The sequence below is a fragment of the Capricornis sumatraensis genome, chromosome 18 (assembly GCF_032405125.1).
Source record: "Capricornis sumatraensis isolate serow.1 chromosome 18, serow.2, whole genome shotgun sequence".
Classification (NCBI taxonomy): Eukaryota; Metazoa; Chordata; class Mammalia; order Artiodactyla; family Bovidae; genus Capricornis; species Capricornis sumatraensis.
In genome coordinates this window covers 9,883,784-9,900,187 of record NC_091086.1, presented here as the reverse complement: position 1 = coordinate 9,900,187, position 16,404 = coordinate 9,883,784, and the positions used below count along the sequence as shown (strand labels likewise).

The following is a 16,404-nucleotide window of genomic DNA, read 5'->3' as shown; positions in this document are numbered from 1 at the left end:
CAAAGGTCCGTCTAGTCAAGGCTATGGTTTTTCCAGTGGTCCTGTATGGATGTGAGAGTTGGACTGTGAAGAAAGCTGAGCGCCGAAGAATTAATGCTTTTTGAATTGTGGTGTTGGAGAAGGCTCTTGAGAGTCCCTTGGACTGCAAGGAGGTCCAACCTAAAGGAGATCAGTCCTGGGTGTTCATTGGAACGACTGATGCTAAAGCTGAAACTCCAATACTTTGGCCACCTCATGTGAAGAGTTGACTCATTGGAAAAGACTCTGATGCTGGGAGGGATTGGGGGCAGGAGGAGAAGGGGACGACAGAGGATGAGATGGCTGGATGGCATCACCGATTCAACGGACGTGGGTTTGGGTGAACTCCAGGAGTTGGTGATAGACAGGGAGGCCTGGCATGCTGTGATTCATGGGGTTGCAAAGAGTCGGACACGACTGAGCGACTGAACTGAACTGAAGTGTCACTAAATAACACCAAATAACATTTCATATACCTCTAACAACCACCTCTGCATGTATATATATATTTTTGGCAAGTGACACTAAATAACACCAAATAACATGTACACCAAATGACGTTTCACATACCTCTAACAATCACTTCTGTATATAGTAGGTACTCTTATTTACATTTTTCTAATGAGAAAAATGAAGCTCAGAGATAACTTATCCAAAGGTCATGGTTTTGATTTAGAGCAAGATACTGCCCAGATTTTTTTTTGGCTAATAGTAATGTATGGACACAACTCTGGGGGAGTTTATGATTAGTAACAAAAACAGCAAAACAAACAATTAAAAACATGATGGGCCTCAAAAAATGGTAAATATAGTAGATTCAGAATAGAAGTAGATTGGGACAGTAGGGCTGGAAGCAGCAGATTATAAACTCCTAAGGCATTAGTTACTGTCTTTTTAAAAATTTATTTTTATTTATTTATTTATTTTTCAGTTACTTTCTTATTCATTTTACTCACCTCTAAAATTCTGAGACACGTGTGCTTGTTGCAGATGAGAGGGGAAACATCAGCTGACTTAACTAAAGAATGGGTAGCAGTAGTACTTAGTCGTGTCCGACTCTGCAGCTCCTCAGATCCTAGCCCACCAGGCTCCTCTGTCCATGGAATTCTCCAGGCAAGAATACTGGAGTGGGCTGCTATGCCCTTCTCCAAAGAATGGGTAGACAAAGCTACTCTGAGAAAGCATTTTTTTTTTAGGTCTTGAGTTCTGTTCAGTAACAATACTAGAATCAATGCAACACTACAGTGTAAAAATTCTTTCACATACATTGTTTTAAGTGAAATAACAGTAAATAGAGGTAAGTTTGGGGGCAAGTTCTGAAATATAGACAGAAGTACACATTTCAAATAGAGGACAGTGGTAGCTGATACAGAATCATGAGGGAGGGGTTGAATGAAGGTCTAAAAGATGGGCATGGACTATAGTTTTGGGAAGCTGTAGAGCTATAGGCTTTTAAGAAAGGAGCTTTTATTTCCTCCTATAGTTATGGCATTTGATTGTTTTTCTCTCCTCACTAACTGGGTTACTTTGCAGAAAAGAAAGTTTGGTTTTATTAATATAACCCTGGGAAGTAGTATATAATGTAGTAGGAAATTTTTAGGCCTAAAAGTCAGGCACAGACTTGTTGAACTTGTTTGCTTTTCTCTTTTCCTTCATATTTCTGCCTTTGAAGTCCCAATTGTGAAAGTAAATGGATTAAGTAACTTAACATCTACAAAAGGAAGCAAGCAGGAAATAGATATGCTTCCCCTCACCAGTGAAGAGCGATATGCTATCAATCAGACAAAAATTATCAAGACTTCACATAGATTCGGTGACCACATGCCACGCAGGTTGCATTAAAAGGTTCCAGTCTCCTGAGTCAGCTATGGAAAAGCCAGGTAAACACTTCAGACATGAAGGCTGGAGTATACATCCACGCAATAAAAGCAAGGAGAAGAGCTTCCATTATGGCTGATTTATTGTTGCGGGCTTTGAAAAGGATAAATGATTTCAGGGTAGATTGAAAAGTGTGGCATCATAAGGATCATGGACCATTTTATCAAAGAAAGAATGAACAGTGCTGAGGATTATGTATTATTATTGGTCTTCTTTATTTGCAGCTGAAGCTGCTATGTGAGATTCAAATAATGAAACTCATGTGAAATACAAGAATGCGCAGAAGTCATGAATTTTCATATTCTGTCCTAGCTCTTGGTATTCATAATCCATGATTTAGGTAATTTAGGACAGAATTTTTAAGCCCGACAGGCACTTGGTCCTCTCCAGCAAGCTGCTGTCTAGTGCTGAAACCACCACAGGCCCCTTCTCTGTTGCAACCGGCCGCCACAGGGAGCACAGGCATCAGCAGCAGCCCTCCTGTTCACCAAGGCCTACCGCAGGAAGCTGCTCTGAAAGTTAACTAACTCTACAGGAAAGAGTTGCTTAACTGAGAGTTGGAAGAATGATAATGGGGTTGAACTGAAGTTTGGCTTTGACTCAAAATTTCTCATCATAGCAGAGCAGGGTATGAAGTGAAGTCAAGTGAAGTCGCTCGGTCGTGTCTGACTCTTTGCAACCCTGTGGACTGTAGCCCACCAGGCTCCTCCATCCATGGGATTTTCCAGGCAAGAGTACTGGAGTGGGTTGCCATTTCCTTCTCCAGGGGATCTTCCTGACCCAGGGATTGAACCTGGGTCTCCCGCGTTGTAGGCAGATGCCTTACCATCTGAGCCACCAGGGAAAATATGGTGTGAGAGGCAGATTCAGAAACAAAAGGTCTGTTTCGGCGATGTAGCGGTTTAGAGTGGACTCTCTCTTCTAGACTGACTACTGAAGATTCAGTTTGACTATATGAAGATTCAATTTCACCTCTGTAAAATGTGCTTACTACCACCTACTTCGTTTTGAGAAATTAAAGATTAGAGAGAGAAAGTGTGTAAAGTTTGTAACATAGTACCCAACTCTAGTAGGTTTCTCCCTTTTCACTCCTCATTTATTTTCCTGGCTATTTCAACTCCTGAAACACCAAGCCTGTCATTCGGTTTAGCTAATCCGTATCTTTCTTCTCTTTTTAGCATGTTTTTGGTGAGAGAGACTAAAGAACAAGGCCTCTAAGTTTCTAAACATTCCCGGAATGTTTTACTTCCTCATTATATATATAACATTAACTCTAATTCAAGAACATGCTCGTAACAACATATATTCTTTATTAATAATGAAAATTTTAATAATAATGAACTTGATTAGGGTAATTTCCGATGGTTTCTAGTTGGTTTTCGCTTGCCCCCACCTTTTCCTGTTTTGCCTTCTGTGCCATCTTTTTATTTCTTGGAATGCAACTTCATCCCTGTCACGGCTCATCTTCAGAGGCTTTCCCTGATCACTTCTAAATAAGCCATAGAATCTTTCCCTATTCACTATTTTAATTCTTGTTTAGCACTTACGATGATTTGATATTTTATGTGTGTGTGTTTACTGTTCTCTCTCATCCGTAGAATATAAACTTCACGTTAGCAGAGACCTTGCCTATCTTATTCTTTTCAGCACCATCAAGATCTAGAATGGAGCCTAGCACATAGCATGTGCACAGCTGATATTTATTAAATGAACGAGTTGAGAGCTGTTAGTAAGAGCGGATTTTTGTAAGCCCTGTCCTGACCTCCGTATGTAAGAGCACGGAGGTAGGTGATAGTGGTGGCTTCCCCCACAGTCAGGCTCTCCCATCAGGAAGCTTCCATAAGCCTCTTATCCTTCTCCATCAGAGGGCAGACAGAATGAAAACCACAGTCACAGGAAACTAACCAAACTGATCACACAGACCACAGCCCTGTCTAACTCAATGAAACTATGAGCCATGCTGTGTGTAGGGCCACCCAAGACAGATGGGTCATGGTGGAGAAGTCTGATAGAATGTGGTCCACTGGAGAAGGGAATGGCAAACCACTTCAGTATTCTTGCCTTGAGAACCTCATGAACAGTATGAAAAGGCAAAAAGACAAGACACTGAAAGATGAACCCAGGTTTATAGGTGCCCAAATATGCTACTGGAGAAGAATAGAGAAATAACTCCAGAAAGAATGAAGAGACGGAGCCAAAGAGAGAACAAGACCTAGCTGTGGATGTGACTGATGACGGAAGTAAAGTCTGATGCTGTAAAGAACAATATGGCATAGGAACCTGGAATGTTAGGTCCATGAATCAAGGAAGTGGTCAAACAGGAGATGGCAAGAGTGAACATCGACATTTTAGGAATCAGTGAACTAAAATGTACTGGAATGGGTGAATTTAACTCATGACCATTATATCTACTACGGTGGGCAAGAATCCCTTAGAAGAAATGGAGTAGCCCTCATAGTCAACAAAAGAGTCTGAAAAGAGTCAACAAAAGAGTACTTGGATGCAATCTCAAAAATGACAGAACGATCTCTGTTCATTCCCAAGGCAAAACATTCAATATCACATTAATCCAAGCCTATGCCCCAAGAACTGATGCTGAAGAAGTTGAAGATGAATGGTTCTATGAAGGCCAACACCAAAATAAGATGTCCTTTTCATCATTAGGGACTGGAATGCGAAAGTAGTAAGTCAAGAAATACCTGGAGTAACAGGAGAGTTTGGCCTCGGAGTACAAAATGAAGCAGGGCAAAAGCTAACAGAGTTTTGCCAAGAGAACACCCTGGTCATAGCAAACACCCTCTTTCAACAACATGAGAGACAACTCTACATAAGGACATCACCAGAAGGTCAATACCAAAATCAGACTGATTATATTCTTTGCAGCCAAAGATGGAGAAACTCTACATGGTCAGGAAAAACAAGACTGGGAGCTGATGGTGGCTCAGATCATGAACTCCTTATTGCAAAATTCAGACTTAAATTGAAGAAAGTAGGGAAAAACCACACTAGACCATTCAGGTATTACCTAAATCAAATCCCTTATGATTATACAGTAGAAGTGACAGATAGATTCAAGGGATTAGATCTGATAGAGTGACTAAAGAACTATGGATGGAGGTTCGTGACATTGTCCAGGAGGTGGTGATCAAGACATTTCCAAGAAAAAGAAATGCAAAAAGGCAAAATAGTTGTCTGAGGAGGCCTTACAATCAGCTGAAAAAAAAAAAGAGATGTGAAAGGCAAAAGAGAAAAGGAAAGATATACCCATCTGAATGGAGAGTTCCAAACAATAGCAAGGAAAGATAAGAAAGCCTTCCTAAGTGATTAATGCAAAGAAATAGAAGAAAACAATAAAATGGGAAAGACTAGAGATTTCTTCAAGAAAATGAGAGTTACCAAGGGTTTCATGCAAGGATGGGCACAATGAAGGACCAAAACGGTATGGACCTAACAGAAGCAGAACATTAAGATGAGGTGGCAAGAATACACAGAAGAACTGTAGAAAAAAGATCTCCATGATCCAGATAATCACGATGGTGTGATCACTCACCTAGAGCCAGACATCCCGGAATGTGAAGTCAAGTGGGCCTTAGGAAGCTCCACTACAAACAAAGCTAGTGGAGAGGATGGAATTCCAGTGGAGCTATTTCAAATTCTAATGAGGTTGTTAAAGTGTTGCACTCAACATGCCAGCAAATTTGGAAAACTCAGCAGTGGCCGCAGGACTGGAAAAGTTCAGTTTTCATTCCAATCCCAAAGAAATGCAATGCTAAAGAATGTTCAAACTACCACTACCAATTACACTCAAGTTACACGACAGCAAAGTAATGCTGAAAATTCTCCAAGTGAGGCTTCAACAATATGTGAACTGTGAACTTCCAGATGTTCAAGCCGGATTTAGAAAAGGCAGAGGAACCAGAGATCAAATTGCCAACATCCCCTGGATCACAGAAAAAGCAAGAGAGTTCTAGAAAAATATCTACTTCTGCTTTATTGACTATACCAGAGCCTTTGACTGTGTGGATCACAACAAACAGGAAAATTCAAGAGACAGGAATACCAGAGGACCTTACCTGCTTCCTGAGAAATCTGTATGCAGGTCAAGAAGCAACAGTTAGAACTGGACATGGAACAACAGATTGGTTCCAAATTGGAAAAGGAGTACATCAAAGCTATATACTGACACCCTGCTTATTTAACTTATATGCAGAGCACATCATGTGAAATGCTGCGCTGGATGAAGCACAAGCTGGAATCAAGACTGCCGGGAGAAATATCAAGAACCTCAGATATGCAGATGACACCACCCTTATGGCAGAAACCAAAGAGGAACTAAAGAGCCTTTAGATGACAGTGAAAAAGGAGAGTGAAAACACTGGCTTAAAACTCAACATTCAAAAAACTAAGATCATGGCATCTGGTCCCATCACTTCAAGGCAAATAGATGGGGAAGCAACGGAAACAGTGAAACTTTTTTTTCTTCAGCTCCAAAATCACTGCAGGTGGTGACTGCAGCCATGAAATTAAAAGGTGCTTGCTTCTTGGAAGAAAAGCTATGACCAACCTAGACAGCATATTAAAAAGCAGAGACATTACTTTGCCAATGAAGGTCCATCTAGTCAAAGCTATGGTTTCTCCAGTAGTCACGTATGAATGTGAGAGTTGGATCATAAATAAAGCTGAGCGCTGAACAATTGACGCTTCTGAACTATGGTGTTGGAGAAGACTCTTGAGGTTCCCTTGGACAGCAGGGAGATCCAACCAGTCCATCCTAAAAGAAATCAGTTCTGAATATTCATTGGAAGGACTGATGCCGAAACAGAAATTCCAGTACTTTGGCCACCTGATACAAAGAACTGACTCATTGGAAAAGACCTTGATGCTGGGAAAGATTGAAGGCAGGAGGAGAAGGGGACGACAGAGGAGGAGATGGTTGGATGGCATCACTGACTCAATGGACATGAGTTTGAGTAAGCTCCGGAAGTTGGTGATAAACAGGGAAGCCTGGCGTGCTACAGTCTATGGGGTTGCAAAAAGTCAGACATGACTGAGCAACTGAACTGAACTGAACTGAATAGGGGTGGTGGATGGGCAATTTAAAACAGGAAAAATATAATCACTTTTGTCATTTACCTTTCTCTCTTCCCATATGATAGCTCGCCTGAAACTAAGAATGCTAGTGAATGATTAAGAAAAAAATTTAATATCATGTCAAGCATATTAGGCAAGTCACAATTCAACTATTTTGTACCTCCCTCTCATTTTTCTCACTGAGGCTACAGTGGAACTGAAGTTTGCTTACAACTCAAATAATACCTATAAATGCCTTTTTGAACATTTTTCACCATTGGAAAAGAAGAAACCCAAGTAATTACTTTCAACAGTCTAATCCTCTTTCTTGAAGACAGAGGGCACAATTCACCTGCCAAACTGTGACCTATATCAGGTGGATCCAGCAGGGTAGTAAGGTGAAGAGGAATGGGTTTTAAAGACTCCTAGAGCAGGCAGTTATTAGTTGTATGACCTTAGGCAAGTTGTTTTACCTCTCTGAGCAGCAGCTTACTCATCTGTATAGTGAAAATAATACTATTAACATCTTTGATCTAGTTTTAGCATGCAGAGTGCTTCTGAGAATGAAATGAATGAAGAACACGTATGAAGATACTTATGACCGCATCATGAACAGAGTCCATGTCTATGGTCAATACATTCGTAAGTGGCGGCACTGGAACTTAAATTCAAGTTCAGTATTCCCTCCATTATGCCACTTTGTCAAGATTCCTTTGAGAGACTTGTTAAAATGCAGATTCCAGGCTGAAGATCACAGTTTGTGAGTACAACATAGCCATCTGCAACTAATTCAAAAGCTTCAAGTACCGCTATGATATGAGATAAAAGAATGTTAAGACAAACTGTAATAAAAAAAGACAAGACTTCAGTTTCTGTCCATGAAGGATTAACTGCTATGAGAATGTTTTCCTTCTGCCATAAACAACTAGAAAACAGGACAAAATATATGAAACAACATTTTTCAATTACTGCACAAGAAGCAGTATAGGACTATCAAACCAGAGAGGAGGGAAACCAATGAGGTAATACCTACACAACTGCTCAAGCTTATTGCCCAAAGCAGCTTCCAGGCTGCTGGCCAGGAAAGGGGAACCCAGACAAAGCCAAGTGGTCTCAGTGAGGTGAATCTGGGGAGGCGGAGGCAGCTGGAACTTCTGGTAAATATCAGAAGTGGGAACTATGTGAGAAGAGAGCTCTGAAGATCTGTAGAGGAGTTCTCTCCAGTCTTTGAACAATGTAACAGAGACACAGAACACGTGTAATTGGAGTTCCAGAAGGAAGAGAGACAGAGAGAGGCAGACTGTAATTATTTGAATGCAAACTGATTACATCATTTGATGGTATAGATTATAAACCTTAGAGTACCACTAAGAATTAAGAAGTATGGTTAATAAGCTCATAGGGGATATAGAATGGAGCCATAAAACACATTTAATTAATCCAAACTAAAAGAAGGGAGGAAAAAGAGACAAAGCAAGAAAAAACAAATAGCAATATTGTAGATTTAAACTCAAATATACTGGCAGTTATATTACACATTAATGGCTGAAACACTTTATTAATAGAAGGCAGAGATAGTCAGATTTCATATAAAAATATGACCCAACTATATGCTATATTAGGCAAATATGTCCATATCCTAACCCCTGGAACTTGTGAATGTGTTAGGTTACACAGCAGAGAATAAAGTTGCAGATGGGTTAAGGTTGCTAGTCAGTTGAACTAAAAATAGGGGGATTATCCCTGATTATATGAGTGGGCCCAAGGTAATTCCAAGGGTCCTTGAAAGTGAAAGAGAGGCAGAAGACATCAGAATCAATTGGAGACGCACCTGTGGGAGAATGCTCAGCTATTCAGTGCTGCTGGCTTTGCAGACAGAGGACAGGAGCCAGGACAAAGCATGCAGGCGGTCTCTAGAGGCTGAAGAAGGCAGGAGACAGCTCTGCTGACACTGTGGTTTTAGTCTGGTGAGACCCATGCCAGATTTATGAAGTAAAGAACTACAGGACAGCAAATTTATGTTGTTTTAAGTCATCAAGTGTGTAAAAAGGTGTTATAACAGCAACAGAAAATACCTGATGTCGATAAGAAACCAACTTTAAATACAGAGACACACAGAAAGATTAAAAGTGAAATGATGGAAAATGAGGCTAACTCTAATCAAAAGAATGCTGGTCAGGCTAGTAATACCAGACAAAGTAGATTTCTGAGGAAAGAATATTGCCAGAAATAACCTGTGTCATTTCATAAGGATAAAGGGGTAAATTAATCAAGGGGACATAACAATCCTAAATATACATACACGCACTTGGTAACAGAGCTTCAAAATACTTCATACAAAAACTGATTGTACTAAGAGGAGAAATGGGCAAGTTTATAATTATGGTTAGAGGCTTTAGCACTTATCCTTTGGTAATTCAAAGGACAAGTAGAAAACAGACAAACAGACAAAAAAATAACCAGTAAAAATACAGAAAATGTGAACATTATCAAGCAATTAGATCTTACGCTTAGAGAACATTCTTTCCAACAACAATGGAATACACACTCATGTCAAGTGCTCATGAAACATTCACTGTACTTTGGACTATAAAAAGATCCAATAAGAACAACTGAGTATATTCTATGGCTAAAATAAAGTTAAACTAGAATTAATAACAGAACTATCAGAAATTAAACAATTAGAAAATACTTTTAACTGAATAGAAAAAGTCCCCAAATAAGTAAAAATTTTATGAGTTATAGCCACAGCAGTGCTTAAAGCACTAGATTTGTATATGAGGAAAGAAAAAAGGTCTAAGATCAGCGATGTAAGCTTCTACTTGAAAAAACTAGAAAAGGAAAAGCAAAGAAACTGAAGAAAGGAAATTATAAAGATCATACATGAAGTCAATGGAATAAAAAATAGAACAATAGAGAAATCAGTGAAAAATGAAAGCTGGTTCTCTGCACAAAATTAATAAACCTAGAGCCAATATTCCCAAGAAAAAAAACACACAAATTGCCAATGTCAGGGATTACAGAGCGAACATTACTAGAGATCCTACAGAAATCAAACTGTGTAACAAGAGGATGGTGGTGGTAGTTTAGTCGCTAGGTCATGTCCTACTCTTGCAACCCCAAGGACTGTAGCCTGACAGACTCCTCTGTCCATGGGATTTCCCAGGCAAGACTACTGGATTGGGTTGCCATTTCCTTCTCTAGGGGGTCTTTCCCACCCAGGGACTGATGCGTCTCCTGCATTGCAGGCGGATTCTTTACCACTGAGCCACTGTGGAAGCCAAAGCAAGAGGGTGACATGAACAATGTTATGTCAATAATGTCAGATAAACTTTAGATGAAATGAGTAATTTTCTTTAAAGATACAGCTATCAAATGCTACTCAAGATATAATAGGAGACTGGAATAGTTCTATATCCATTAAAGAAATTTAATTTATAGTTAAAAACCTTCTAACAAAGAAAAATATAGGCCTAGTGGTTTCACTAGGGAATTCTATTAAACATTTAAGGAAGAACTGGTAACAATTCTACACAAACTCTTTAAGAAAATGAGAGGAGGGAACATTTCTCAATTCATTTATGAGAGCCCTATATCAACACTAAAACAAGGCAAAGATACGAGAAGAACAGAAAACTACTAAAGAAGAACTACAGAAGAACCCATCATAGCTGTCATGAACACAGATGTAAAAATATGTATCTAAATCTTAGAAAGTTTTATCTATTAATTTATAAGCAGGACAATACGTCATAACCAAGTATGGAATGCAAGGTTGCTTTAACATTCAAATATCCATCAATATGATGATTAATACCATGCAATGTATTAACAGACAAACAATGAAAACCCTAAGATTATTTTAGTATATGCAGGAAAAAAATGTGATAAAATTCAACACCCATTCATGATAATACTCTCAGAAAACTACAAAAGAAAGAAATTTTCTTAACAACATAAAGAAGATCTACAATAAAACCTAGTGAATGAAGTGAAAGTCACTCAGTCATGTCTGACTCTTTGTGACCCCATGGACTGTATACTCCATGGAATTCTCCAGGCCAGAATGCTGGAGTGGGTAGCCGTTCTCTTCTCCAGAGGATCCTCCCAACTCAGGAATCGAACCCAGGTCTCCCACACTGCAAGTGAATTCTTTACCAGCTTAGCCACAAGGGAAGCCCAAGAATACTGGAGTGGGTAGCCTATCCCTTCTCCAGCAGATCTGCCTGTCCCAGGAATTGAACCGAGAGCTAGCTAATCTTATACTGAATGGTGAAATAATATATCTTTCTCCATAACACTGAAGACAAGGGAAGAATGTTTGCTACCATCATTTCCATTCAACATTTTACTATAGGCTCTAGCTAGTGTAATAAGGTATGAAAAAAAAAGCCATACAGATTCGAAGAGGTAAAACTGTCTTTATTTGCAGACATATCTATGTAGAAAGACACATCTATCATGAAGAAATCTATAAAAAGCTACCAGAATTAATAAGTCAGTTTAGCAAGGTTACAGAGTACATGGTCAACACATAAAAGAAATCAATTGCAATTCTACATGGTAGCAAAAACAACATATATTGAAATCAATACCATTTACAAGAGCATAAAAACATAAAATACTTAGTTGGATAAGACTTAATATTCAAAACTTCAAAAATGCTGTTGAGAAAAGGTAAAGAAGATCCAAATAAATGGAAAGATATGCCATTTTCAGGAACTGAACACTCAATATTGCTAAGATGTCAGTTCTCCCCAAATTGGGCTATAGATTCAATGTAACCAATAAAAATTCTCCTGCTCATTTTTTAATCTAACAAGAGAAATCGACAAGTTTACTCTAATATTTAAAAAAAAAAAAAAAAGAGGAAAAGGCCAGAATAGTCAAGACAATTTATAATGAAAAAAACAAAATTAGAAGGCCATACTATCTGATTTTAAGACTTACTATAAAATTAGGCTAGCACAGAAATGGCACAAAGTAGTCTAACAGATAAAGAATGTTCTTCAACAATGTGCTAGAACAATTGAATATCCATGTTAAAAAAAAAGAATTCTAGCTTTTATCTCATAATAGTGAGTGAAAGTTGCTCAGTCGTGTCCAATTCTTTGTGACCCCAAGAATTAACACAGTCCATGGAATTCTCCAGGCCAGAATACTGGAGAGGGTAGCCTTTCCCTTCTCCAGGGGATCTTCCCAATCCAGGGATTGAATCCAGGTCTCCCGCATTGCAGGTGGATTCTTTATCAGCTGAGCCACAAGGGAAGCCTCTTAAAATATGATGTACAAAAATAAATTGAAAGAAACATAGACCTAAACATAAGAGCTAAAACTATAAAACTTTTAGAAGAAAACACAGAAAAAAACCTTTATGGCCTCGGGTTAATAAGCAAAGATTTCTTAGGATAGGACACAAAAGACATGATCTCTAACAGAAAAAAATAATTGGACTTCCTCAAAATTGAAAACTTTTACTCTTCAGAAGATACTGTTAAGAAAATAAAAAAGACAAGACAAAGTTGAAACAATATTTGCAAAACATATATTTGAGAAAAGGTTTGTATCCACAATATATAATGGACACTTTCAAGATAAAATAACTCAGAAAAACTGGATAGAAGATTGGAACAACTACTTTACCAAGAAGACAGATAAATGGCAAATAAGCATGAAAAGATGCTCAAATTAACATCCATTAGTGAGATGCAAAATTAAAACACAAGGAGAGTCCACTTCATGCCCATTAAAAGGATTAAGATTAAAAAGACTGATAATCAGGACTTCCTTGGCAGTCCACTGGTTAAGAATCTGCCTTGCAATGCAGATTCAATCCCTGCATTCCCTGGGTTCAATCCCTGGTTGGGGAACTAAGTTCCTACAGGCCATGGAGCAGCTAAGCCCGAGCGCCTCAACTACTTGAGACTGAGCAGGGAAACTACAATTAAAGACCTTGCATGACACAAAAATGATACTTTCTGCATGCCACGTCTAAGATCCAAAGCAGCCTCCGTCTCCTACCCCCCAAAAGACTGAAAACAGCAAGTGTTAGGGAAGATAGAGGGCGACTGGAGCCCTTACACACTGCTGCAGGGAGCAAAATGGTACCATCACTTTGGAGTAGTTTGATAGATTTTAACAATGTTGAATATACATCCAGCATACAACCCAGAAATTTCACTGTGGTATTTACTCAAGAGAAATATTTGTCCATAGAAAGACTTGTGCATGAATGTTCATAGTAGCATTATTCAAAACAACCAAATATGGAAACAACCCAAATGTTATCAGTTGGTGAAAATATATTAACAGATTAACAAATGTGGTAACGTATACAATGGAATAATACTGAGCAACAGAAAGATAAAAACTGATTCACAGAAAAAGGCATTATGCTAAACGGAAGAAGCCAGACGCAAAGGACTATATGTTACATGATTCCACTTATATGAAATTCTGATAAAGGCAAACTACGGTGAGAGAAAGTAGACAGTAGTTCCTTGGGGCTGGAACTAGGGGAGGGATTGATTAGAAGGGGTCATGAGGGAGCTTTTGTGGTGATGAAAATGTTCTGTATCTTGGCTGTGGTGGTTCATGACTATGTTTATACATTTGTCAAGATGCACTGAACTGTTCACTTAAAATCAATCATTTTTACAGTGGGTAAATTCTACTTTAATAAAGCTGCTTAAAAATAAACTGTACATCAAAATATGAAAAAGGGTATTTTCTGTCTTTTAAGTAATAGTTACAATCTTTCACTTTGGTTAAACAATCTTTCCCGTTTTGTAGGACGATCATCTCAAAAGCACCTACTCTAAGAGACCACAACCAAGTTCTTCCTCTCAAAACAATGCTCTCTCTGATACTCACCAAGAGCAGTGAGTCCCTCTGAGATGGATGTGAGGACATACAGGAGTACAGGAGGATCTAAGCTGGTGATGAAGCCCATGTGGTCCTGGGTGAGACATTCCAAGAGTGGATAATACGACTGGCTCAGTTTCCGATATTGCTATAATAGAAATACTAGATGTCAAGCCACAGGAAAGCGAAAGACATGCTACAGTTCAGTGAGAGTTGCCATGCATAAGGCTGGAAATTGTGATCTTATTTACATGGAAATATATAAACAAACATAAACACATAAAGATATATAAAATAATTAAGTTGGTGCAAACATAATTGCAATTTCAGACTGCGAATTTTAAATAATTATGAAAATGGAAGTGTGAAAGTGCTAGTCGCTCAGTCGTGTCCGACTCTTTGTAACCCTGTTGACTGTAGTCCACCAGGCTCCTCTGTCCATGGTATTCTCGAGGCAAGAATGCTGGAGTGGGTTGCCATGCCCTTCTCCAGGGGATCTCCCCGACCCAGGGATCGAACCCAGGTCTCCAGCATTGGTGGTAGATTCTTTACTATTTGAGCTAGCCAGGAAGCCTGGGTATAAATCATTTTAACTAGGCTCAAATGCATCTTTTTAAATCAAAAGAGGAACCATTACAGTCAACACATTTTTGCCAATGAGAAATAAATTTGTTTATTCCTGTAGCATAAAAATCCACGCTTTGGGATTCAGTGAACTCATGAAAAGCATTTTCTGGTTCCTGCCGGTTGCGGAAGCATTTTCCCTGAAAACAGATATGCCTGCAGACGTGGTGGCTGGCTGGCGAGAGGTCAGGTGAGTATGGCAGACGAGGCAAAACTTCACAGGCCAGTTCATTCAATGCTTGAAGCATCAGTCGTGCAAGGTGCAGTCGGGCGTTGTTGTAGAGAAGAACTGGGACTTTTCTGTTGATCAGTGCCTGCTGCAGGCACTGCAGTTTTTGGTGCATCTCTTCAATTTGCTGAGCATAATTCTCAGATGTAACGGTTTCACCAGGATTCAGAAAGCTGGAGTAAGATCAGACCGGCAGCGGACCATCAAACAGTGGCCATGACCTTTTATTTTTGGTTCAAGCTTGGCTTTGGGAAGTGCTTTAGAGCTGCTTCTTGGTCCAACCACAGAGCTGGCCATCTCCAGTTGTATAAAATCCACTTTTCATCACAAGTCACAATGTAATTGAGAAATGGCTCGTTGTTGCGGAGAATAAGAGAAGACGCCACTTCAAAGCGACAGTTTTAAAAATTTTCAGTCAGCTTATGAAGCATGTATTTATCAACTTTCTCCACCTTTCCAATTTGCTTCAAATGCCGAATGACTAGAATGGTCAACATTGAGTTCTTCAGCAACTTCTTGTGCAGCTGTAAAAGGACCAGTTTCAATGACGGCTCTCAGTTGGTCGTTGTCAACTTCCAATGGCCGGCTACTGTGCTCATTTTCAAGGTTCTCATAGTCTCCACTGCAAAACTTCTTGAACCACTACTGCACTGTACTGTACGCTGCGCCTAGTCACTCAGTTGCGTCTGACTCTGTGCAACTCCATGGATTGTAGCCCATCAGGCTCCTCTGTCCATGGGGATTCTCTAGGCCAGAATACTGGAGTGGGTTGCCATGCCCTCCTCCAGAGGATCTTCCCAATCCAGGGGTTGAACCCAGGTGTCCCACACTGCAGGTGGATTCTTTACTGCCTGAGCCACCAGGGAAGCCTGACTGCAATGTTCATTAGCAGTTTCTGGGACAAATGTGTTGTTGATGTTACGAGCTGTCTCTGCCGCTTTACAACACATTTAGAACTCAAATAAGAAAATTACTCGAATTTGCTTTTTAATATAATTTCCCTAGTCTAAAATAAATATAAACAGCAAGTAATAAGTCACTAGCAAAAAATATTAAGTGATAAATGTGTATTAAAATGTTGTATAACATAACCACATTTATTTAAGAATGTATGGCAAATTCAAAGTGCAAATGGCAAAGTTCAACAGTGCAAAACCACAATTTCTTTTGCACCAACCTAACATGGAACAAATGATGTAATGATTCTCAATTCAGTATTTAAAGGAATTCTAACAAAAATGTCTTGATCTCTAGAAGTCCTAATTTGAAGCTACAGTATAGCATAGTATGTAACAGTTAAGCACAAGCAACACTGTTGTAGTATGGAATTTAGAAGACTGAATTATTTTTCTGGGCTGGAATAATATGACACAGAACAGTGCTTAACAGGGGCTAGGGAACCTTTTTTTTTTAACACAAAGAAATCTGCTGTTATAATAGGATTTGGTATCATCATCTGCTGTATTCACACAATGTCAACCCATCTAACTAAATCATAACTGGGTAAATGGCTTAATATTTACCATACACAACAGGCAAAAGATAAGTGCATGAGAAATACACCTGGAAAACCTCAAATGAGACTCAAACCAGTATCAAAGAAGCACAACACTCATAAGAGAAATAAACCATAGCAATATTTATTAAAGTGAGATTATGACTACCTCCATAAAAATCACATGGGGGTGCTTGTTAAAAATGCAGTTTTCTGATCCCCAGTT

The 16,404-nt window shown here is 39.1% G+C and overlaps 1 protein-coding gene across 1 annotated transcript in view; it reads right to left on the bottom strand.

Moving 5' to 3' along the window:
- RANBP17 (RAN binding protein 17) overlaps positions 1 to 16,404 on the bottom strand; it is a 364,064-nt gene that overhangs the window by 34,623 nt on the left and 313,037 nt on the right. Inside the window, exon 24 of the mRNA XM_068990796.1 lies at positions 13,840 to 13,978. Within this exon, the coding sequence (XP_068846897.1) occupies positions 13,840 to 13,978 (139 nt within the window). The remainder of the gene's footprint in view (positions 1 to 13,839; positions 13,979 to 16,404) is intronic.